This window comes from Suricata suricatta, chromosome 10, assembly GCF_006229205.1.
Source record: "Suricata suricatta isolate VVHF042 chromosome 10, meerkat_22Aug2017_6uvM2_HiC, whole genome shotgun sequence".
NCBI classification, from domain to species: Eukaryota; Metazoa; Chordata; class Mammalia; order Carnivora; family Herpestidae; genus Suricata; species Suricata suricatta.
Window position 1 is genome coordinate 14,066,146 of NC_043709.1, and position 26,235 is coordinate 14,092,380.

The 26,235-nt window shown below is 41.4% G+C and overlaps 1 protein-coding gene across 2 annotated transcripts; it reads left to right on the top strand.

The window, feature by feature from the left end:
* The first annotated feature begins 25 nt into the window (after positions 1-25).
* PRDM4 (PR/SET domain 4) lies at positions 26-25,729 on the top strand. Of its 2 annotated transcripts, none has more exons than XM_029955121.1 (11): positions 26-410; positions 4,203-4,336; positions 6,571-6,756; positions 8,994-9,788; positions 13,363-13,512; positions 14,436-14,575; positions 15,553-15,638; positions 16,258-16,385; positions 17,232-17,546; positions 18,914-19,082; positions 24,044-25,729. In XM_029955121.1, the coding sequence occupies exons 1-11, from the start codon at positions 400-402 to the stop codon at positions 24,354-24,356; spliced, it is 2,427 nt and encodes an 808-aa protein (XP_029810981.1). In that variant the 5' UTR covers positions 26-399; the 3' UTR covers positions 24,357-25,729. The 2 variants fall into 2 exon arrangements, with proteins under 2 accessions (XP_029810981.1, XP_029810982.1); XM_029955122.1 differs by having other exon boundaries at positions 14,457-14,575.
* Positions 25,730-26,235: the final 506 nt, after the last annotated feature.

Here is a 26,235-nt window from a genome sequence, read left to right on the forward strand (position 1 = left end):
CCAAGCCGGCGGGCGGGCCGGTCAGTCGGCCGTCTCTGGGAGGCGGTGTCCGAAGCGCCCGGGCTCTCCGGTGGCGAGGGGACGGGGCCTGCATCCTCCCCGTTTCGGTGACCGCCCTTGGCCTCCTCCCTCCCCTCCGCAGGTTGGGCAGCCCCCTCTCCCGAAGCTTCTGGAGGAAAAGCCCCGGGTGTCCCCCGGCATGCCCCATCTCGCGGCGGGGTGCGCGGCCGCCGGCCCTCGGGAGAAGTTGGGCGGCCCCGGGCGGCCGCGGGGCCGAGGGGCCGCGTTTGTGCAGCGGTTGTAAGCAAGATGCGGTAGCACGTGACCTTGGAACGCAAACCCTGATGCCGGTTCCCCGCCGCCCGTGTGTTCTTTTCTCTGACACTTGGCCCCAAGCAGATGCATCACAGGTGAGTAGCGTGTTGTGCTCCGTGTGCTGGTGACATCTTTGGGAAACGTTTTGGCACATCAGCCCTCAGAGCGGCTTTCTTTGGTTTTGGTGCCACGGAGAAGGTTACAGGTGCGATTTGCAAATGGATTTATGTCCCAAAGGGGGCCAGAAATCCAGGAACCAGAGTTGGGTTGAATACAGTCTCATGCAACCAAATTGACTCCAAATGTGAATTACCACATAGGCGCACGTTGATTTTTGGCTCATTCACACCTTGTCCCTGTGCCTTTTGGGTTATATGAGCATTTAATGTCTTGATCTGGAGTCCAGACTGTGTTTTTAGCTTAACCCCATGCTTCGCCTTGAATTTTGCCGGCTACCCTATGACTCGGGTGGTAATGTGGAGGAATTCTTAGTTTTGCAGGTTTCACGATAATGTTTCGAGTACTGTATGATACTATGCCGGTACAGATATGTGCCGGATAGAGTTACATTTGGGACCCTAAACACCAGCTTTGAGACCCTTTCTTAGGCTGTATGTTAAGGATGAGGAAGATGAATTCATTGAAGATGCTGAAACTGCCCATTGCATTTTGCAAAGTGGTTGCATTTCAGTTAGTTTATATGTCATTCGAAGAAAAAGTTGTAAGGTTAGCAACTGGCAAATGGTTTATTCTGTAGGTTAGAAACACACACACGTGATTGTTTTTTCAGGACTGAGTAGGGAAGAAGAGAGAGCTTGGTATATTGATTTTTTAGCTTTACTTCCATGCTTGCTTCCTAGAAACCCGTATGAGAAAGGTAGGTAGAATAGAATTAAACTTTAGAAAGAGAGAGTCGTAGGATCTTACTGTAAATTCCCTTCATCTGCTCGCTTTCTGTGGCATACTAGTTACCTTTGGTTTATGGCTGCTGAAGTCATCACATTTCAGTGACTCACGACAAAGCAGAAATCTGCTGAGCCTCATGCTAAACTCTGGTTTGAACTGGTTTGAGAAGGCCGCCTAGGAGTCAACCCAGAAACACCATTTTGATTTTTATCTGGAGATTAGGTACACAGATTAAATTCAGGAATTTTTAGAATGAGATTCGAAGCTATAGACTTTTAGGTGTACTTAAAAAAATATATATCATACCCATTTGTTGTAGGTCATTGCTGCGTGGTGGTTGTAGGGTTTTAATTACATTTGTAGCTGTAGGAAGTTACAGGAAAAGTCTGTTTTAAACAAACCCACTCCTAGAAACTTTCAAAACTATGGGTAGCTGTTGTTTCTTTAGGCTATAAGGATTTTTTTTGCATTCTTTTATAGCATAATTAAATACTTGTAGTGTTATTAATGTGCTGTCCTTGACGGAGCTCATTTGTCATAGGCTTCAAGTTGCCTTTCTAGTAAAGACGAAAATGCATTGCTTCATCCAGATCAAATGTTTCAGAGAGCCTGTTCTATACAAGGTGCTGTGCTCTGTTGGCCTTGCTCATTTTATTAATGTCTGGGAGCTTAGTTTTATGAGATATTTGGTCCAGAGTAAGATTAAAACCTGTGGATGGAGAATAATGCAGGATCAGGTCTACATGGGACTTTTAAGCCTAACCCACGATATAAATACTCAGATCCTAATTAGTGGAACTACGTTTAAAAGTCAAAATGGTTCCTTTAGGGTAATTGTCTTTCGAATTTGAGTGAAGAACTTGAGTTTCTTTTTTAAAAATATTTTGTTGAAATCTAGTTGACATACAATGTTATATTACTTTCAGGTGTACAACTTAGTGAGTCAGCTTACGCTTCCTAAATTAGGCAGACCTGTTTTTAAATCCCAACTCCGCCACTTGTTATGTAATCTTTGGTTAAGTTTCTTAGCCTGAGTCTCAGTTTTCTCATCTCTAAAATGGGATCGAGAATAATACCTATCTCACGGCAGTTATAAGGATTAGGTAGAAAAATGATGTTTAAATCACTTCGGTCAGTGCCTAAACACATGTATAATAAGGGAGTAATAAGTGTGAGCTATTATTATTTTCAAGTTTAATGACAGCTGATACTGCTATTTTTTTTTTACATTAAAAACCTATTTAGGCTTGCTTTCACTACTAAGGAATATGTAGATACATTTGATTCCCTCTCTCTTTCTTGACTCCTCCCATGTTCATAGACACATACAGAGGAACTTGCATTGCTTTTCCCTATACATATTCTCAGTATCAGGATTGGTGGTCTTCAGTGGCTTCTTGAAATTATAATGTTTATAATGTGGCAGTCTCTAAATTCTGACTTCGGAAATAATAGTTACTGATAGCAACCTCCAATAGCGTCTTGTTCAAATAAATCACTGTTATGTTGATAACATTGTTAATGATGTAAAATGAATTGCATAAAAAAGCGATTCTCAGACTCTTTAGCCTGATAAAAGATGGTCTGTAGATTAAAACAAACAAACAAAAAACTGGTTTGATGTATTGAGAAACTTTCTGGCAGTATTTTCTGCATGATCTGTGCTTTTCTGCTTAATTGCTGTGTGATTTGGGGCATGTGACATGTCCTTTTTGGGCCTGGTTTCCCCGTTCACCTTATTTTGAAGAATTGGTGAGAGAATATGAAGTAAATATGAAGTAAATTTTTATAAAGTATCTAGCAGCGTGCACATAATAAACCTCAATATATGGAGGATATTAAGATTTTTATAGCATCTCTGTCAATGGTAACCAAATTACGGGAGGAGCCCAAATGTCCATCAGCTGATGAGTGGGTAAGGAAGACGCGGTGTATATATACAGTGAAATACCACTGGGCGATCAAAAAGAATGAACTCTCACCATTTGCAGCAATGTGGGTATAACTAGAGTATTCTGCTAAGTGAAATAAGTCAGAGAAAGATAAATGATTTCACTCATGTGGAATCTAAGAAACAACAGATGAACATAGGTGAAAGGAAGGGAAAATAAGATAAAAATAGGGAGGCAAACGGTGAGAGACTCTTAGAGAACAAACAGGGTTGCAGATAGACTAAATGGGTGATAAACATTTAAAAATTAAAAAAAAAGTAAAATAGATTTAAAAAGGTTTTTAAACAGTTTTAATAAAATTTAATCCATGAAGGAAATGTGGTGCTTCTTCACATTCTTAATAATTAAAAAAAATTTTTGGCGTGTTTATTTACTTTTTGGGAGGGGGGAGGGGAGGGACAGAGAGAGGGAGACACAGAATCCAAAGCAGGTTCCAGGCTCTGAACTGTCAGCACAGAACCTGACTCAGGGCTTGAACCCACAGACTGCGAGATCATGACCTGAACCTAAGTCAGAAACTTGACTGACTGAGCCACCCAGGTGCCCCTCATTATTTAATTTCAGGCCCAGTATCACTATAACTCCTGTAAAACAAATTTGTAAAAAGTCTTTTGAGTGGGTTAAACCAAACCAAGTAATTGGCCATTTGGGGGAAAATACTGTGAAAGAAAAAACTTGAGTATTTAAAAAAAAAAAACCAGAAGCAAACTCTTACTGACATACGCTCTAAGGATTGCACTTTGCTTCAGGTAGTGTGTGTAGGGTTTGGAACAAAGCACACCTGAGTTAAATAATATTTCTACTTTGCGACAGTGAGTTACCATCTCTGATGTTTTTATGATCAGAGTTTATGATCAGAAAGAAACAATATGACATTCGCTGTCTCAGGGAGCTGTGAGCATAAAAACGAATTAAGTAGTTGGTCAGCTCCCATTTCCCTACCGTGATTGTTTCCGGTTATGCAGTACCTGAAAACGGAGTCCCTGAGGTAAGATTTCCGCCTAACCAGTTGTATGTGCTCTTTCCTAGGATGAATGAAATGAACCTGAGCCCAGTGGGGATGGAGCAGCTGACCTCATCCTCTGTGAGCAATGCCTTGCCAGTCTCAGGGAGTCACTTAGGGTTGGCTGCCTCACCCACTCACAATGCCATCCCTGCCCCGGGTGAGTGGGAAAGGAGAGCGACTGGATTTCAACACTCGGTTGCATTATCAATTCTAAATGGAGCCCACAGGGAGTCAGAGCCCCTTTAAGAGTGTAACGGGGAAGCCGGGCAGGTGTGAACAGCAGTTCCACGTGTGGCAGCACAATGGAAGAAATGTTTTTGTGGAGTCCTGGGGTTCTAGGGGACAGGAGTGGCAGTTCTTTCTGATTAGTCCCCTGTGCGGTTGGTGGCCTTTTATCTAGAGCTGTAATTTGCTTGGCGTTGTATCTAGGATTACCCATTCACCTGATTCACATGCTTGGTGCTCCGTCCCTGGGTTAATAGAAGAGAATGAAAGTTACTCTATTAACTATTCCCAGTAAATAGGAGAAATTGGAGTTTATTTTCTATTACATCCGAAACTGGCAACAGCTGCAAGCATGTGAGTCCGAGAATTAGAAGACAGCTCCCGGGTAGGGCCCCCGTGAGCCTCAGTGTTCAGAGAAAAAGCTCCATTTTCTCTATCATGGACTTTTAAAATCTTTTTATCTGCTTTATTTTCTTTTTCTGTTAAAATAGAAAAGAGATAAGCTATTGGTTCTTACCATGGTAATCTAGTGAATACTAAAGATCTGTGACATTGTAATGCATTGGACTTGCTTTATCAAAATAAAAATTAATGTTTAAGGGTATTTTTTTCCTAAAATACTTTTAATGTTTTTAAAATTTATTTTAGAGAGAGACAGTGTGAGTGAGGGAGGGACAAAGAGAGAGAGAGGGAGACATAGAATCTGAAGGAGACTCCAGGCTCCCGAGCTGTCAGCGTAGAGCCCGACCTGGAGCCCTAACTCATGATCTGTGAGATCATAATGTGAGCCGAAGTTGGACGCTTAACTGACTGAGCCCCCCAGGCGCCCCAAGGATATTTTAAATCTATAAGTTGTTTAAATAGATCTCTGTAGGGAATTACCTGCTTAATTACTACTATGCAGCAGTTAAATAAATTCTTCTGTACTAGGGTCTCCACCTTCCTTTCAGTGTCCACAAAGGAAATTGAAAAAAGAAATTATTAGTGAACTCATTTGATTATCTCTTAGGCATTCTTTTTAGTGAATGCTCTTGTCAAGGAACACTCTATTAAAAAATATTGCCATGGACAAAAATAAATCACTGCTCAAGTTGGTGAGTATCCATTATTATACTTAGGCATAGTAAGAGTCACTTCCACACCTTGCAGATATAATTCAGGTAGATACAATCTAAAGTTTGAATTTTTTTAATCGTGAAATATAGCATATGTACAAAAGACTGTATATTTGTACAGTTTTGCATTTAACTTCCAAGTAGAAGCATATCTAAGACATTTAAAGTTTTTTTAAAAATTTATTTTGAAAGAGAGAGTGTGTGCATGCACAAGTGGGAGAGGGACAGAGAGAGACGGGGAGAGAGAATCCTAAGCAGGTTTCATGCTGTCAGTGCAGAGCCCTATGTGGGGCTCAGTCTCCCAAATCGTGAGATCATGACCTGAGCTGAAATCAGGTGTTGGACGCTTAACAGGCTGAGCCATCTGGGCACACTGCTAAGAATTTATTTTTTTATTTTTTTTTAATGTTTGTTTATTTTTGAGGGAAAGAGATAGACACAGTGTGAGTGGGTGAGGGGTAGAGGAAGAGGGAGACACAGAACCTAAAACAGGCTCCAGGCTCTGAGCTATCAGTATGGAGCATGATGTGGAGCTCAAACTCATGAACCATGAGATCACGACCTAGCTGAAGTCAGATGCTTAATAGTCTGAGCCATCCAAGCACCCCCACCCACAAGAATTTTTAAAAAGTAAAACATTCTCACCACATAAAATGGTAAATATAAATGAGGTTAAAAAAAAAATCTAATATCCTTACTCAAAGACTACTCCTGTGAATTTTGGTATTTTTTTTCCATTATTTTTATCTCTATATGATTTGTTCTCTTCAGTTTTATTTAAACTAGGTTTTTAACTATAATTAAATATTTTGGTCACTTTAAAGCAATACAGACAACCGGAGAATCAACTTGACCATTTTAAAACTAACTTGAGAACTAACTTTAGGACCTGTTTGTGGATGTCTGCACAACACTGCCTCTGCGGGGATATAAAGGGCTGTTAGTGAGATTTCCCCACCTGCTGAAGTTTTCATAGAAGAGGTTAGCTAGTGATTATAGAGAGAATTGTTAAGTACTTCCTTTTAATTGCGAAAAAAACCTTTTCTTGTAGGCCTGCCAGTGGCGATTCCAAACCTGGGTCCTTCCCTGAGCTCTCTGCCTTCTGCTTTGTCTCTGATGCTCCCAATGGGTATTGGGGATCGAGGGGTGATGTGTGGGTTACCCGAGAGAAACTACACCCTACCTCCACCACCTTACCCCCACCTGGAGAGCAGTTACTTCAGAACCATTCTACCTGGTAAGTTACAGTTACGTGGGAAATCTGAAGAAAGAATAGAGCCTCCTCTTAACTTTGCTTCTTCAAGACTTGAAGAACCCTATTTTCTGCTTGTCAGTATTAGATATTAGTCTCTAGGTGGGAAAGAAAAATCTTAGTATGTTTTGTGCCTTTTCTTTTAGAATGTATAGACAACACAGTATTACTAGAGCAGTTTGACTAAGCTACTTTCCTAACGACCCATAAATGGTTTTTCTCCTTTCTCCTCCAGTATTTCCTTGGTTTAATTTTTATAATTTTGCAGTTCAACCACATGTCCTGTTAGTGTCATGATTTATTATAAATTAGCGTATATATATTTTTTAAGTTTACTGACTTGTGCCGAGTGTGTATTTCAGAGAATTTAGCCGGTGGGGAGAAGGACAGCCCATAGTCCCACCATCCGTCTTCCTGGTCTACTTCCTTCCGGTCTTTCATTTTGGTGTATAGACTTTTACTGCTTTTCATAATTAGGGCTGTACTTTCTACACGATTGTTTATCCTTACTTTCTCCCACTTAACATTTTCCTGTGTTTTTACATAGTTATTTTTTTCTAACTTCTGCATGGTTTTTGTAATTATTCTTTTTAACGTTGCATCACAATCTACTGAATGGGTATTCCATGGCTTATTTATTATACCAGTCTTTACTGTTGGACAGTTTGGTATTTCCAGGTTCTTATTACTATTATAGGAATGTTTTTGTGTATAATATTTATAAAATGCATTTAGTGAAGATTACCATAAGTGAAACTTCTTGTGCAAGAGCATATGAAAGTGTTTTTGGGGTTCATATGCTTTTGCACCTGAGTATATGTATTAAGTATGTATGTATTTGCATATATTATAAAAATATATAAAAATACATATACTTTTCCAAGAGGTTTTAGTAATTTACACTCCCTCTGGCAATGCAGCAACTACCATTTCACCACATCCTTAACAAGCATGAGTGTTTTAATATTTTTTTGGTTTTAATAAAGCAGATACAATTGACTTATTTTGAATAGACCCTACTGTGCTATGATAGTTTAATAACTTAAAAATTAATTTTAATTAGATTTTATTAAATTTTTCATGTGGAAGATGTGCTTTTAAATCACTTTACCTTTTAACTATAATAGAGGAAATTTCAGTATCTTAGGTTTCAGGAATTCCAACTATATATATATTAAAAATTTTTTTTTTAAGTCTTTATTTTTGAGAGTGAGGCAGAGAGAGATAGAGTGTGAGCAGGGGAGAGACAGACACAGAATCTGAAGCAGGCTCAGGCTCTGAGTTGTCAGCACAGAGCCTGATGTGGAGCTTGAGCCCATGAATTGTGAGATCATGACCTGAGCCAAAGTCAGAGACTTAACCATCTGAGCCACCCGGGCACCCCTCTAACTATGTATATGTAAAGGCATCATTTAATTGCTCAATTTTGGGGCGCCTGGATGGCTCAGTTGGTTAAGTGTCGGCTTCAGCTCAGGTCATGATCTCACGGTTCGTAGATTTGAACCCCACGTCCGGCTCTGTGCTGACAGCTAGCTCAGAGCCTGGAGCCTGCTTCAGATTCTGTATCTCCCTCTCTCTCTCTGACTCTCCCCTGCTCGTGCTGTCTCTCTCTCTCAAAAATAAATAAAAAAACATTTAAAAAAAAATGCTCAATTTCCAGTGACCTCAAAGGAACATAGTTAAATTTTTTTTTTTTTTTTTTACAATTTCTGAGTTTGACAGGGAAAACTGAATTATGGTACATGTACATTGCTATTTATAAGGTGTGTGTGTATATATATATATCTATATCAGTTAAATAGGTAGGAGATTATTTTATAGTCTATGTTGCTATTTTTAAAGGTTTTTTTTAAGTTTTTATTCATTTATTTTGAGAGCCAGAGCAAGCGTGAGTTGCGGAGGGGCAGAGAGAAAGAGGGAGAGAGAGAGAATCCCAAGCAGGCCCCGCTCTGTCAACGTAGAGTCCCAACACAGGGTTCAAATTCATGAACCATGAGATCATAACCTGAGCCAAAATCAAGAGTCAGATGCTTAAGCCATCCAGGCACTTCTATGTTGCTATTTTTATAAAGTATATAAGTAAGCTAAACCAAAGAAGTAGATAAGAGATTAATTTAGTTGTATTTTAAAGGAAAATATGTTCTAAGATTTGGAATTCCTTTTATTTAACAATGTACTGAAAAGTGTCTGAAATCTGAAATCTCATCTTTTTCTTTTCTCAGGCATTTTATCTTATTTAGCTGACAGACCACCACCTCAGTATATCCACCCTAACTCTATAAATGTTGATGGTAATTCAGCATTATCTATCGCCAATAATGCTTCAGCTCTAGATCCTTATCAGTCCAATGGAAATGTTGGATTAGAACCAGGCATTGTTTCCATAGACTCTCGCTCTGTGAACACACATGGTGCCCAAAGTCTTCATCCCAGTGATGGCCATGAGGTGGCCTTGGACACAACAATCACTATGGAGAACGTCTCTAGGGTTACCAGCCCAATCTCTACAGATGGAATGGCAGAAGAGCTTACAATGGACGGAGTTGCAGGCGAACATTCCCAAATCCCAAATGGCTCCAGAAGTCATGAACCTCTGTCTGTGGATTCTGTGAGCAACAACCTTGCAGCAGACACTGTAGGACATGGTGGTGTGATACCCATTCATGGGAATGGCCTGGAGCTCCCTGTGGTCATGGAGACAGACCACATTGCAAGTCGGGTCAACGGGATGTCTGACAGTGCCCTCAGTGACTCCATCCACACCGTGGCCATGAGCACCAACTCTGTAAGCGTGGCACTCTCTACCTCACACAACCTCGCCTCCTTAGAATCTGTTTCCCTCCATGAAGTTGGCCTAAGCCTAGAACCTGTGGCTGTCTCCTCCATCACCCAGGAGGTTGCTATGGGGACAGGTCATGTAGATGTATCTTCAGACAGTCTTTCTTTTGTACCACCTTCGCTGCAAATGGAAGACTCCAATTCAAACAAGGAAAATATGGCAACCTTGTTTACAATTTGTGAGTATGCTTAGCATTTTTCTTTTGGAAATATTGCTAGAACGGACTATCATCTCTAACAGACTTAGTCATAAAGTCAGGTGTTGATTAAGCGAGTATAGAAAGTAGATTTGGAATTGTCCTTTATGTTAATGCCCTTTTCTTAAGTAAGTCAAATGATATACAGATTTTGTTGGTTCTTACAGTATATCCTGAAGTAAGAAAACCATAGTCATTTCCTTCTGTATTTTACAGATAAGCTCACCCCAGTAATCAAGATCTATCCCTTGTTTCAAAAATAAAGTTAATTATAGAAGTAAACTTCAGTGAGGTATCCTGTGTGTCATGCCGTGTGCTTTTTCAACATAACACAGATTTATTCATATGTACTTTTTTATCCCTATGGAAATACGTAGGTAGATACAAATGCAGTATTTATTTTTGCTCAGAATGCATATAAATTACTGAAGTTGGGCACATAGAAGCTCTTTTCGTGGGTCAACAATAACAAAAAGCAATATAAAAACCGATGATTTGTTGGTGTCACTGCATGCTTAGTTCGTGCAGGGAACATGTTGAGTGCTTCGTGTATGCCAGCCTCTGGGCTAGACGTGGGGTAGAAAACGGCACAGCTGCCTTTAAAGAGTTTACCATCTGATGGCAAGTGTGGGCGAAGAAACAAACCACTGTGACATGGCGTGACAAGTGGGAAGATGGGACTAAGTGCCAGGTCTAGGGGAGTCTGAGGGGCGTCTAACCAGGCCACGGAAGGAATAGGGAAGACTTACCAGGGGACACCGTGTATGTGTTAGCACTGACCGGAAGAACATCAGAGATGCTGGCAGCAGAGAATCCGAAAGAAAAGCCACCCAGACAGGAGTTGGCACCCATAGGTGCTAGAAATAAAAGAACATTATGTGGTTCAGAACTGCTGAAGCATAAGTGGGGGTGATGGGGGAAAAGTAGGAGCCAGAACACAGGGTTTTCTAAGACCAGTCAAGGGTCTTGGAGTGAGCTTGGGGCGGGGGTTCTGCTGCAAGGTGAGCACTAGTTGTTAGAGGCAAGTAGCAGGTAAGAGAAGATGAAGCCATAATTTAAGCAAAAGGCGATTTCCAACATAGAGTAGAGGGAATGATGGTGAGGAAAAGTGGGGGATATTTACAGAAGATGGGGAGAGAGAAGGGTTAAGGAGATGCCCCTGGTTTCTGGCAGGAGACTAGGGGGTAGTGGTACCACTCCTTAGGATAGTGAATGGCGGAGGAGGACTGTTGTTTTTTGTTGTTGTTTTGTATTTTTTGTTTTTTTGAGGAGCGATGGTGGGTCTGGTTTCAGACCCGTTGATTTCAGTGTCGATAAAATACCCAGTAGAGGTGTTTAGTGAGAATTTTAATCGGGCACGGAGATCAGTCTGCAGATACTTGGGGATCCCCAGCATTAGGGCATTAATCCCAGCCATGGAAGCGGGTGAAGTTAGCTCCTAGTGCGAGGTGGCAGTGAGAGGGTTAGGGACCTTAAGATGCGATGGCAGAGGAAGAACTCCCTGTAGCCTGAACGCGAGGCAGAAAAGTGGGACGGGGCTTCTGGTGCCTCAGAAGCCAACCAGCGAGGAGGACTTTTATGTTAACCTTTTAAAGTCTGAACTTTATAATTTTAAAGTATTTTAATTTAGGAATATGATTAACGTAGGCTCATTAACTTGGCATAAAATCAGAAGCGATCTATATACGCCTATTGATTCTTTTTGACATGAGCATGCAGCACCTCTTGCTCCTACGTGTTTTTTTAAAAAAATGTATAATTCACGTATACATTTTAAATTGTACACTTTAGTGGTTTTTAGTGTATTGACAGGGTTGTGGAACCATCACCACTATCTAATTCCAGAACAATTTTATCACCCCATAAATATGCCCCACTGGCAGTGGCTCATCATTCCCTCCCTCCGAACCCCCTCTCCTCCTTTTCCCACCACCATCCACAGGCAGCTACTAAGCTACTTTCTATGGATCCGCCTTTCCTGGGCTCTTGAAGTAGCGGGAGCCGCGGCGGTCCGTGTCTTCTTTCTTTTAGCTGACGTCGCAGCTCGTCCTTGTAGCGTGGACTAGTACCTCGTTCCTCTTCGTGGTTGAGTAATACTCCATTGTGGGTGATACCACGTTTTGTTTATCCACCTTTCATTTTGGAACATTCAGTTTCTCCTTTTGGCTATTATGAATAATGCTGCTATGGACATTCACGTACAAGGTTTTGTATGAACATGTTTTTACGTCTCTCAGATATATGTTTAGGAGTAGCATTGCTCTATGTTTAACTTTCTGAGAAATTGCCAGACTGTTTTCAGAGTGGTCACATCATTTTCAATTCCTAGCATCAGTGTATGAGAGTGTTCTAGTTTCTCCACATCTTTTAAACACTTTTATTGTAGCCTTTTTACTGACTAAATGAATCTCATTGTGGATCAGATTTGCATTTCTCCAGTGACAATATGTTGAACCTCTGTATGTTCTCCCTGGCCACTTGTATATTTTCGGAGAAGCCTCTAATCATTTTTCTGGTATGAAATCTGAATCTCATTTGGAGATTTAACATGGATTCTTTTTAAGTGCATTGGAGAATCAGTTCTCACCAACTGTAGGGGATCTCTAATATTCAAGGAATTTTTTTGTCAAGTAGTAGTTGAAGTAAGATAATATCTTTGCTTAAAAACAAAAACTATTTTATGTCATTTAAGTGGAAATGTGCTCCTGACAAGAAAGACACTGATGGCTGTGGTTCTAAGGTTTATGTATTCCAACTATTTTGGGGACAAATTTGGAAAGTCTGAACATAATCATTGACTAATAGGGTCATGTGTATTCTTCCTTACCAGAAATAAGCAGAAGATTTTTAGAGAATGACACTCATGAGCTTGTGAAAGTGAAGTTACAGTAAGCATAGAGAACAGTATAGCAGCAGCCTTTCTGACAATGCAGAAAAAGACTATGAACAGTAAGAAATTAAGAATTTTAAGCAAACATGTCTGCAAGAATCTGATTCTACCTATTATCCCAAAGAGCATTTTTTTGCCTTTTTTTTTCCTTAAGACTCTGTCATCTCATCAAAACCTGGTTGACCAGTTTGTTTATAGTGAAACAAAGTAAACAGTATGCTGCTGGCTCTGACCCTGTTGCCCTGTATTGTCATCCCTGTTTTGGCTTTGTGTGACAGCATTTCAGCACAGTTTCCTCAGATAGTTGGGTCGAATTGAAATCTTGGGACGTTAGATGTCATATCTAAAGGTATTTACCTAATGTAAGGAATAACGAACGTACTTCATTTTTGAAATAATGTAGTGTTACTTTTCGATCACTCTCTTATGGACTGAATAGTAAAATTGTCCTGTGGGATTAAAAAAAAAAATCAGATCCTATTGGAGAGAGATCCAAAAATGGGATATGTATTTTAGCGTAAGAAAGTAATTGATCAGAAAATTTTTATTAGAACTTTGCTTCTTATTGGTTATGTCTTAGTAATTAGCATTTAAATTAAAAAGCAGGTGGCAGTTTAGGCTGCTTGAATTAACCCCGTTGGTGTCTCTCCAATTTCCCATCCGTAGGGTGCACTCTCTGTGACCGAGCCTATCCCTCAGACTGCCCCGATCACGGACCGGTGACTTTTGTTCCTGACACTCCAATCGAGAGCCGGGCGAGGCTTTCTCTCCCAAAGCAGCTTGTTCTTCGCCAGTCGGTTGTGGGAGCAGAAGTTGGTGAGAACCTTGGAACTCAGCCCATCAGTTCTCTTCCTTTGTAGGGTAGAATTGTAAACGTGGATATGTATAATTTAGTCATGATTTGGCTAATTCAAAAGTCAATTTATGGCTTAAGAATTATTCTTTTAGGAACATTTGTCTAATAATAGCAATAAATCAAGTTGAAACTTTATGGAGAAAATTCCCCTTTCTTAGAATCAAAATTGAATAAAGGAGAAAATCTTGGCCTGAGTCTGAAGACATTTATTTTTGGTTGTATTGTCCCTTAACAGTTATGACAAGACATTCCTTGAAACTTCAGTTTCTTCCATAAGACATGGAAAATTCACCACTGATAACTTTTTGTCACAAAAGGTAGATCAAATGTTTTTAAATTTCCAAATACTCCTGAGGAGAAAGGAGTGAGAAGTGTAGACTGCCAGAGCTTGGTTACTCATGTTTGATTTTAAAATGGTTTCTAAATTACTGTGCCATTTCTTGGAAAATAGCAAACTAGGTTCATTGTTTTTTAGCTGTAGTTTGGCCATGAGTCAGTTGAAAGCATTAAACAGCTTAGACAAAGCAGGGTTTTAAGCACAGATGATTTTGTAAGTTTGATTTATTTTGTAGTAATTGGTCTGTGTTTTTATAATCAAGTAACGTTCTCCAGTCATCTGGAAGGGACTTGGTTTGGTTCCTTGTGTATAAAAGTGGGTTTAGGAATTTCTGACCGTGGTTTTACTCTGCATATTTCTTAGCTCCATTTAATCTGTTCATTACATTTTCCATGTTTATAGGATAGAACCCATAAAACCTAGTAACCTCACAGGAGTGCTGGGGTATCCGTAGTTCTTAGGCTCACTGAAGATAAGATTCTTTACATGAGCAAAGCTATTCTGTCTCGTATATCCTATTAGATGTTTAAATCATTGATTGGGTAGTTGGTGTCTTTCCCCTGATAGGTGTATGGACTGGAGAAACCATTCCCGTGCGGACTTGCTTTGGGCCTCTCATTGGCCAGCAGAGTCACTCCATGGAAGTAGCTGAATGGACAGACAAGGCGGTTAACCATATATGGAAGGTCAGCGTTCATGAAGCTTTTCTGTGACTTTTGGGTGTTTTTATTACAGTGACATAGTTTAAAGTGCAAAAGTAGTAGAAGTGACATAGTAAAAGTCATATGGTGCCATTCACTTGTCAGTCATTTGTTTAATATATTCTTTTTGTTTTTCGTAGCCAAATTACAACATTTAGCAAAATATCAACTATTGAATTTAGAAGATAAACTGTTTTTAGTCTCTTGTTAGATAATCCAGTGATTCTTCATTTTAATTACTTGTGGCAGCTGAGGCCATGGACTTTGTTTATTTGATGAAAGTCTTATTTTGTAATCATCGAAAACATTTCTCAAATAGTTAGCTTGAGAGAGAGTTCTGGGATTGGAAGCTGAGGTCATTTCTCTAATTTTCTAATGGGAGAGGCTGGAAACGCAGGGTTTTGACATAAACAGCTATTCTTATCACATATTTATAGACACCCACTCGTAGTCAGTAGGTTGAGAATGATGGCCTGCAGAATTGGAGAGGAAAGTAGGTCTTGTGATCATTGGAAAGATAAGGTGCTCTGGCACGGGGGACTTGGATTTTGGTTTCCAAAAAGAACATAGAAGAATGCTAGGTCCCTTGGAAGAAGAATGAGAAAAGATGGTTCTCTGACCTTTGTGTGTGTTCAGTTGCTCAGCCCCACCGTGTGGTAGGTGATGAAGACAAGTAGACTGCTCTTGTTTGTGTTTCCAGTCAAGCCAAAACGTGAATAATCCAGAGCAAGGTCATTCTGTACCTTGAGCACAACTGTCGGTCTCCAATGGTATTTATTACGTTGCTGGAAATGGGGGAATGGTGGGATGACAAGCATGTGACAAGGCAGCTGTGGATTTCCACACCGATGAAAAGCTGAGATCTGCTGCAGAGTAAATGAGATTGTTGCTAGCCTCAATTCAGTAGCACTTTGTACTGTCTGTCAGTTCATCTGACGTGTATGTTGACCTTCTGTTGGCAGATATACCACAATGGTGTCCTGGAATTCTGCATCATTACAACTGATGAAAATGAATGTAATTGGATGATGTTTGTGCGCAAAGCCAGGTAAGAGTAGTCTGGATGAAGAAATAGTTACGATTTGAATGTTTTTCTATAGGAAGCTTTGCATTAAGTAGAGAAGAGCCAGAGAATCCAGATTATACTGCTGTCTTAACATATGTTAAGCCCTAAGGCTTTTTACTGTCTTTCCTCCAGTAGTTGCTGACTAATGGCAATTGTAAGTCAAAACACAAATTATCCTTTTTTTAAAAAAATAGTTTATTTAAACTGCACAATAAGGTATGATACAGTTATTGAATTTGCAAGTGGGTACCTTCTCTTTATATTAACTGTTAGTCAACCCTCAGGCTGTTATAGTTAAATCCTATTCAGCTCTCTATCTCTGTGTCTTTGTCAAATGGTTTTAAGACTTCATTTTATTGACTTTTTTTCTGGTGGTAGACCCTCTAGTGTTCTGACTAGAAAGGGCAATCAGCTGATGTATGGAAGTATGAATTCTCTTTCTCTACGAGCCCCTCCTAATAGGTAGGGTAGAGAATTAGAAAAATGACCTAAAGAAAATAGTTATGTTTAAGTTTTCATATAGAGGTTTTGTTCTGGGAATATGATATGTTTAGTATGTTTCAAAGTTGATATGCTTGGTCTATTAAATGTGATAACTTAGGAACCGGGAAGAGCAGAATTTGGTGGCCTATCCCCATGATGGAAAAATCTACTTCTGCACCTCACAAGATATCCCTCCTGAAAATGAACTGCTTTTTTACTACAGCCGGGATTATGCTCAGCAGATGGGTAAGTTACGAAAAGACTTGTTTCTCCTGAATCTAGCATGGTACAAACACCAAGGACCAGCAGTAGTTTTGGTAATGATTTGCATGTAAGCTGAAGCCAATTACATACCTTTGTATTTATTAAAGTAGGCTATTAGCCCTACATTAGAAGTGTTAAAATCGTGAGGATCTTCACAAACTGAATATTATTGATTAAGCAGTATTCATTTGAAGGAACTTTTCTGTTAGGATTTTGATTGGGGGTATTTGAAGTTCTGGAGGCTACTTTTTGAGCCAGTACCATTGTGATTTAACGTCAGAAGGAACAGAAAATCTCCTTTAATTGATATAGTCTTCATAGTCTTCTCCTTTGTCCTGTGTCATGATGACAAGTGATATTTAAGAGTTTATACTATAAAAATTTTTTTTTAATATTTGTTTATTTTTGAGAGAGAGACAGCGCGTGATTGGAGGAGGGTGGGTACCAAGAGAGAGGGAGACAGAATCTGAAGCAGGCTCCAGGTCCTGAGCTGTCAGCACAGAGCCTGACACGGGTCTTGAACTCAAGAGCTGTGAGATCTTGACCTGAGCTGAGTCGGATGCTTAACAGACTGAACCACCCAGGCGCCCCACTACAAAATATTTTTTAACGGGAGTTTTTTGCCTGGGAAATGTATTATGATCCAGTATTTGTGCCTGGCACGCCCTGTGAGATGTTGGGAACAGGGTATTGAACAACACAGTTTATCAGGTAATGGTCAAGGTGGAAATTTTGGTAGAATGAGAATTGTAAACAAGCAACATTAATATCAATAACGAGTTATAAAATTTAACTATGAGGGGACATTGAGTAATGTTTCTTTTGAAGGTGTTCCCGAACACCCAGATGTGCACCTCTGTAACTGTGGCAAGGAGTGCAATTCCTATACAGAGTTCAAAGCTCACCTTACCAGCCACATCCATAACCATCTTCACAGCCAGGGCCACAGCAGCAGCCAAGGGCCGAGCCACAGCAAAGAGAGGAAGTGGAAGTGCTCCATGTGCCCCCAGGCTTTCATCTCGCCTTCCAAACTCCATGTCCACTTCATGGGTCACATGGGTATGAAGCCCCACAAGTGTGATTTCTGTAGCAAGGCTTTTAGTGATCCCAGCAACCTGCGGACCCACCTCAAGATACATACAGGTACGTTATATTGGACCATCTGAATGGAACTTCCCAACAACTAGAAATGGCGGTGGTAAAGAAATTGCAGCAAGATAGTCTTGCAGGTGTAGAACTAAGATGTTAGAGAATGAATCCAGCTGGCTGTCAGCAGGACTTCGTCGGGTGATAAATCTGGGTGGGTTAATTGTGATTCCTCAGAGAGTGTTCCCTCCAGTTATTATAGGGTCCCACATTCCAAGTCCCCTCCCCCCCCACCTCCCAATAGTGTGAAGGTGACTGGGAAACACTGAATCAGGAAGTCGATCCATGTGTTTGGACTTTTTTCTTTTTTTTTACTTTATTTATTTATTTTTGAGAGCGAGAAGGAGCACATGCGTGTACAAGCAGGGGAGGGACACAGACTCTGGAGCAGGCTCCAGGCTCCAAGTTGTCAGCACTGAGCCTGTCACAAGATCATGACCTGGGCTGAAGTCAGATGCTTAACAGACTGAGTCACCCAGGTGCCCTTGTGTTCGGACTTTGAAACAAAGGGAATTCTATGGAAATACTCTGAGCCTCCCTTTAGAGCTCACTCCTAGTCACCAGCCAGAGCCAATTTCTGTCCTGTGACTATTGCTCAGTAAACACCGCCAAATTCTGCTTTTTGAGGTTCCATTTTCTGAATTCCATGCAGATCAACCTCTTTCTTTTAGGACTTACTGTTTAAAATACATACTACAAAATAACTGATGAAGTTTTTAGTTTTTTTGTTTGAGTTATTGGTTCTCCAAATCTTTGACAGTAAAATTCCTTCTTGTCCTTTGCATTAAGACTGAGTACTCGTAACAGACTGTATGGCCCCCAAAGCTTAAGACACAGATTAGACTTTAGAAAACGTTTGCCAACCCCTGACTTAGAGTAATCTTATTTCTGCATTCTTAGGAATATTTTATTTCATCCCTGGTTTATGAGGTCATGTGTTTAAAAAATGGAAAACTATAAATTACGTTGTAAAAGTATGTTTGTAGACAAATGCTAGAATTTGTGAGGTTCTTTTAAACATGATTTAGTGAGGATGGTCTCTAGGATTAGAAGAAGTAGTTGGTTTTTTTTCCCCCCAAATTTTATATCCTGTGTCAGCTATAAACAGTAAAAAAGTACTTACATACATTTAGGTAAGTGGTCCTACTAGGAGGTCAGATTTATTAGCCTCACTGGCTTTAGTTGCGCAATATAAATTCATTCCCTCTGACTGGTTCTAGGGAGATAGCCCTGGAAAGTAATGTTCCAGTTACCAGTCAGTCCTGTTTCCTTGCTGCTTCTGCCACATCCCCATACACGTGCCTGTTCTGGAGAGTGCTGACGATTGCTCCAGTCACAGTGTGGCCATTTGGGTTCATGTGCAGGTCAGAAGAACTACAGATGTACTTTGTGTGACAAGTCCTTCACCCAGAAGGCTCACCTCGAGTCCCACATGGTTATCCACACGGGCGAGAAGAATCTCAAGTGTGATTACTGCGACAAGTTGTTCATGCGGAGGCAGGACCTCAAGCAGCATGTGCTCATCCACACGCAGTAAGTCCTCCCACAGCCAGCGCGCTCCCGTGGAGGTGCTCACGTGCTCGCTCACACTGTCCGGTCGTCGGCCCCCTGCCTTTGGCCCCCTGGTAGCCACTGCTGGGGTCCGCTTAGCCAAGCAAAGGTTAGAAATCTAAGTTTTTGGTTTTATCCTGGAAGATTTTACTTTTTGCTTTATTGTCCTTATTTTTCACTTCTCTATATTTACTTTTTTTCAACATGTAATCCAATTTAATTTAACAAATATTGAAGTATCTCCTTGATGCCCAGCATTATGCCAAGAGGTGAAAACACAGGGATGAAAGACACAGACCTTATCTTTAAAGGGCTTTAACGTTAATCCAGCTGCTTAACGTTAGTCGGCATGAGCCCCCATAACAAAATCCCTCTGGAGCCTGGAAGTCCAGGGTCAGGGTGCCAGTGTGTTTGGGCTCTGATGGGAGCAGCCTCCTTCCTGGCTTGCAGGGAGCTGACTTCCTGCTGTGTCCTCACAGCGGGGAGACAGCAGCAAGCTCTTTTCATGTGATGCTTCCTCCGTCATGGGGTCCCATCCTCATCACCTCATCTAAATCTAATTGCCTCTCATAAGCCCCACCTCCAAGTACCGTAACATTGTGGTTTACATCTACGACATACGGATTTGTTGCGGGAGGGGGGGACACAAACATTCAACCTGTAACACTGTTTATAAGAATCACTTAGAAAATGTGAAAAACAGTCGGTGCCAGGACCCTACCTCCAGAGATTCTAGTTTAGTTGGTTAGGGGTAGGACCCTGGGCTATTTTTTTTTTTTTAAAAGCTCTCCTAGTGACTCTGATGTCCAGCCAGGGTTGAGAGCTACTGAGTTCATCCAAATGAAAGACTTGTTTCCACAGTGTTTATGACAAGTAGTTAAATAGTTTCTTTTTGAATACCACACAGTTGATTTAGTTTTGAGGAAAAGTTTTGCTTGAATCAACTTATGGCAGCCTCTGTTCATTCTATATCTGTCTTCTGGAATGATACACTTAAATTTAATATGTCTTTAAATTCACAGACTTTCATACTTAGGATTGCTGTCCTGTTGCCTTTTAAGTCCTCTTTTCATCAGCCTAATGTCCCTAATTTCTGCAACTTTCCCTCTTACCACCTGGTTTCAAATTTGGTACCGAGAAATGAACATTAATAAAGTGGAGTTATTTTCTTCATTGACCTGAATTTCTCTTGTTTCAAGTGATGCCTGAATTTTAACTTGCTTTTTCTATAGCCATTTCACAGCATAATGCTGCAATATATAAAGTATTTTTTTATTATTATTTAAAAATTTTTTTAAACTTAAGAAACATTTTTTTAATGTTTTATTTATTTTTGAGAGAGAGAGAGAGAGACAGCGTGAGCAGGAGGGTCAGAGAATCTGAAGACAGGCTCCAGGCTCTGAGCGAGCTGTCAGCACAGAGCCTGACGCAGGGCTTGAACCCATGAACTGCGTTGCAATCATGACCTGAGCTGAAGTCAGACGCTCAACCTACTGAGCCTCCCAGGTGCCCCTGAACATTTATTTTTTGAGAGAAACAGTGTGAGCGTGGGAGGGGCAGAAAGAGAGGGAGATCCAGAATCTGAAGCAGGCTTCAGGCTCTGAGCTGTCAGCACAGAGCCTGACACAGTACTCAAACTCAGAAGCTGTGAGATCATGACCTGAGCCCAAGTTGAACACTTTAACACGGTATAATGCAATACAAATTATTTTGCACTAGTGGTATAACTGTTTCTCTCCATTGGGGTTGAGCATTGGCTGGAATATCTGGTATTCACCAGTGAAAACACTTCTCTTAAATGTGGATCTGGACTCTTTGTCACAATGGTGATATATAATAAGCTTCTTTGCCAATCTATCTGATAAAAAGAAGTTTTTACATTGTCAAGACTTAATCTAGCGTGTAAGTCATTCATAAAAGATGCACTACTCACTCAAAACACTTTTTCTTTTTTTAAGTTTGAGAGAGACAGAACATGAGCAGGGGAGGGGTAGAGAAAGAGGGGGAGAGAGAGAACCCCACGCAGTGTGTAGGGCCTGATGTGGGGCTCAAACCCACAAAACCATGAGATCATGTCCTCAGCCAGAATCAAGAGTTCATCACTTAACCAACAGCTACCTCAAAATAGTTTTGAAAGAGACTGTAGGTTTTCTATGGAGATCATTGGTAAAATTTTCAGATGTTTGTATTTTTACCTTAGACATTTCAAAATGGATAAAGTACTATTGAAATTCATCTTACCTGCTTAGAAAAAACCCAGCTACAGCCCTAAAGCCAAATGCAAGAGGAGTTCCCTCCACAGTGTGAGGAAGAGCGTGAGGCGTATAGCAGAGACTGGCTTTGTCTGTCCTTTCAGAAAGAGGAGCTTGAGAACATGAGCAGGACACCTACTCCCTGGTCATATTCTTAGTCCCATGACTTTTTAGATAAGCTTTATGATTTATATCTTCAGCCTTATATATCTAACCATTCAGTCAGCATCTCTGGGTTTTGGATGTCCACTAAGGCAACTCAAACCTGGTATGTCCAAAACTCAGCTCTTAATATTACGCCCACAAGCTTAATTTTCCTCCAGTGTTCACCACCTTGGCAAATGGTACCACCATTCATTCATCCTGGTGGCTCAAGTCGAATACCTTGGAGTCATCTTTAATTCAGTCTTCCATTCTTCATTCAGCTTTACCTTTTTGAGAGAGAAATCATGAGTTGGGGAGGGGCAGAGAGAGAGAGACTCCCAAGTAGACTCCTCATTGCCAGCACAGAGCCTGACGCGGGTCTCAAACCCACGAACTGTGAGATCATGATCTGAGCTGAAGTTGGATGCTCAACTGACTGAGCCACCCAGGCACCCTTGGAGTGATCCATTTAAAACACAAGTCAGACTGTTATGATCTCTGCTCATAATTCTTCATTGTTCCCATCACACTTGGGTTAGAAGGTCTTTACCATAGTCTGGCAGTCCCTTCATGATGTGGTAGTCCTGTGTCTCCCACTTCATCTTTATTTTCTCCTCATATATTCTGTATTAGCCACATTGGTCCTCCCTTTGATGATACTTCAGCATACTAAACACACTTCAGTCTCTGCCTTTGCACTGAACTGCCTGTGCCTAGACATCCCCCCACCCTAGACATCCCCCTGTCTTCCTGTCTCACTTCAGGTTTTTGCTCAAAAATATTCTCATCTTAGAATAGCCTTTCTTGACGGTCTTATCTAAAATACAACTCTTTTGCTTTTACCTGACTTCATTTTTTCATAGTACTTCTTACTATTTGATACCATGTTTCCTATTTTTGTTTATGGTGCAATTCCTCTGTTAGAGCATAAACTCCTTGAGGGGTGCCTGGGTGGCTCAGTTGGTTAAGTGATAGGTTTTGGCTCAGGTCATGATCTCATGGTTTGTGAGTTTGAGCCCCACATTGGGCTTTCTGCTGTCAGCACAGAGCCTGCTTTGGATCCTCTATGTCCCTGTCTCTCTGCCCGTCCTCCATTGGTTTTCTCTCTCTCTCTCTCTCTGTCTCTCTCAAAGTAAATAAATAAACTTAAAAAATATTAAAAAGAAAGGAACAGAACCTCCTTGAAGGCAGGGACTTTGTTTTCTGTATCCCGGAGCTCCCCAGAGCCCCTCAGTGCCCTCTCCTGCTGGGAGGAGGTGGTAGACATGCTAAGGAAGTGAGGCTTCAGAACTACCTCTTCTTCGAGGATTTTAACCTTCTTTTATCTGTTTTGCATATTGAGCCCTTGTTAAGCCTTTGTTCAGCAGCTCAAAAAGAGAGTTAAAAAATTCCTAGTCTACACGATTTCTCTGTTTTTGCCTCTAAAATGTCTAAGCCAGGGTTACTCAAACCTTGATACCACTGACATTTTGAGCTGAGTAATTTTTTGACGTGTGGGGTACATTAACCGCCATAGTGAGGTCCCGTCACGTATTGGCCAGGTGGCACAAATGCTCAAATTTGAATCTTCCAGTTGTTGAGAATGTGGGGCAACAGGAACTCTCAGGCGGCTGTTGATAGACCTGTATATTCTGACTACCACATTGGAGGGGCACCAGGCTGGCTCCGCCGGCGGAGCATGCAACTCCTGCTCTACAACAGCAGGAGTTGTCAGTTCAAGCCCTGTGTTGGGTATAGAGATTATTTAAAAATAAATTATTATTACTATTTTTTTTTGAGGGAGGGTATGTGATAGTGTGCACACGCACACTTGAGCAGGGAAAGGATAGAGGGGAGAGGGAGAATCTTAAGTAGGCTCCTCTCCCAGCACCTAGCGCTATGGGGGGCTTGATCTCAAGACCGTGAGATCATGATCTGAGCTGAAATCAAGATGTTGGACACTTAACCAAATGAGCCACCCAGGCGCCCCTAAAAATAAAATCTTAAACAAAAACAAAATACCTCCACCACATTGGAGAAGAGTTCAGCATTATCCAGTAAAGGATGTACATATCCTTTCATCTGACTGTACCACCCCTTAGTATGTGCCTTAGAGAAACTCATGCATATGCAGAACAGCATGTAAGTATAAAAATACTCCGTGTGGTTTTGCCTGTGATAGAAATTAGAAAGCACCCAAAGGCCCATCAACGGTAGACAAATCCAGTACCACAGAGGAGTTGTGTGTTTGGAAGTAGTGCACAGCAGTGGAAGGGAGCAAACTGCTGGTTCTCACAGCAACTGGATGGGTTTCATAAATCAGACACAAAGGAGATAGACATAAAGAGCCAAAATCAACCTATGCTACTTAAACTATACAGATGTTTTATGACTCTTCTGTTTCCTGTGAAAAAGTCTGATTCCACACTAGTAGAGCTGTGCTCGCTTTGGCAGCACGTACATTGGAAGAGCAGAGCTCCTCTGACAGACCCGAGGTTGCAGAATAAATGTGTGCCTCAGCTGTCGTGTGTAACCCCGAGTCACGTGTTTTCCTTGTGTTCCTCTTAGAGAACGCCAGATCAAGTGTCCCAAGTGTGATAAGCTGTTCTTGAGAACAAATCATTTAAAGAAACATCTCAATTCTCACGAAGGAAAACGGGATTATGTCTGTGAGAAATGTACAAAGGCTTATCTTACCAAATACCATCTCACCCGCCACCTGAAAACCTGCAAAGGTCCCACCTCCAGTTCCTCAGCACATGAGGAGGAAGAAGAGGAGGACTCCGAGGAGGAAGAGCTAGCAGACTCTGTGGGGACAGAAGACTGCCGGATTAACAGTGCTGTGTATTCGGCAGATGAGTCTCTCTCTGCACATAAATAAAAGCCAACTGTTTTGGACAGAAAATGCAAAAGGGAAAAACATACAACTAGTTATCCACTACAGTGGTCTTTACAGAAAATGGTTTCTGATTTTCTTCCAGCCAGCAGTCAAAGCAGGCTGAAAAAGGATAAAGCACTTATAGAAGAATGTCCTACTGAAAACACGTTAGAACAGATTGGGAAAAGAAAGCAGGTAATCTATTTTTAAGTGATGTATGGGGAGGAAGGCATCAGCGTTTGAAGTCTGTTCTTTATTTACATGGTAAACTAAGTGACGCATTTATACTGGAGTCAAAGCTGTCCTCTGCCCACACCAGTCAGGTTTATCTTCAATTCTTTCATTGTTCCATTTTCCTCCCAGCCCTATGCCTAGGGCCCCTGCCTCACAGTCATCCTGATCGCTGATTGTGGTTCTGGTGTTTTGTTTTATGTAGACTCTTGTGACTTAAGTCAGCCCAGAATGGATTGGAACACAGTCGTGTAAGTTTGTTACTTTACAGCTAACAAGTTTAAAGCAACACCTGCCTTAATCTCTCTTGGCTTCCTGGGAGTTTAGGGTAGACCTTGCTTCCCAAAATTTCAGCAGTTGCCTAGAGGGCAGATACAAAAGGACCAGCCAGGCAGCAGGCAGCGGTGGAGAAAAGAAAGGAGAGATACCTGGGCCAGTGTCCAGAAAACTAGCTTTGGCGGAAGCCAGGTTGAGCCAGCTGGGTGTTATTCCTTAGAGATCCTTGTAGGTTCAGACATGTGTCTCTGTCTTCAGTAAAGCCTCTGGTCTCTAGACAAAGGGAACTGGAGGCGTAGTGAGCCCAGTAATGCCTGCTGGGTAATCTCCTGACAGCAAGCACATGTGGACGCAGCTGGCAAGCAGTACCTTGGACCATGGAAGGAATGAGGGCAAGATTTTTTATTTCTGATTTATCCTGTGAAAAAGAACAAGACGCCATTAAAATGTTGCCAATTTGGAATGACAAATGATTCCAAACACATTGGTGCATATGCAAGGTTAGACCTCAGCTGTCTGAGTGAAGGATCTCATCGGTTAAGCATGGTGGGTGCCAAAGGATTTTGAAGGTATGGAAGGCTTAGTGGTCACCACCCGCGTGTGGTTGAGGGCCCCCAGCTTAGTTCGTCCATCCTGTCTGTCACCTGGTCTCCCCCGCATCCCCTGTTTCAGCAAGAAACAGACCTGTCCTTGAGTTGACGGTTTATGGAACATGTTTCTCCTGCTCTAAGGTGCAGCCTTGGGGCTGGAGCAGAGAGAACGCTGGTGGGGAGGTTTTGCTGCTAATGTATTTATGGAATGAATGTATTTCATTCAAATCTGTATTCCTCTAGGAAGGACTAAAATAAAAACCTTTTTTTTTTAAAATACAGGATTCCTCTTGTAATCTCATTTTGTGGAAGAAGAAGAATGAGTCATTTAGGTAAAACCAGGTATAGCTTGATCCTCCCCCCCCCACGATTAGAAGTGGAGAAAAGACTGCCTAAATAGTGTAACTTTGAGATAATACCGTATTTCTGCATAACAGAGCTTGAATGAACTGTCCTTCCTGTTTCCCACTCTCCTCTCCTCCCTTCCTCCCTAAGGGGGGGGGCCCTTCCTGTGCGGACTCCTTGGAGAACTGTGGCAGGTCCAAGGTTGAGGCAGGGGGTGAGGGCTCCGGCTGACACTGGCTCACGGAGCCTCTGCCAGGAGGCAGTGGCGGGACAGGGGCAGCTCCAAACTCAGGCCCCTCTGTTCTCAGGAAGGTGCTGGAGCTGCACGCCCCCTCGTCCCCTCTGTGTCAGGAGCTCAGGCTGGGTTAGATCCCTTCATTTCCCAGCACCCGCTGGAATGCCATCAGACATAGTTAAGCCTGATATGAAAACACGAAGCC

Bases quoted from the DNA above. Each gene is read 5' to 3' on its own strand.
- PRDM4 (XM_029955121.1), top strand. The intron at 4,337-6,570 runs GTGAGTGGGAAA...CTTTTCTTGTAG, and splicing joins CAATGCCATCCCTGCCCCGG to GCCTGCCAGTGGCGATTCCA. The intron at 16,386-17,231 runs GTAAGTTACGAA...TTTCTTTTGAAG, and splicing joins GGATTATGCTCAGCAGATGG to GTGTTCCCGAACACCCAGAT.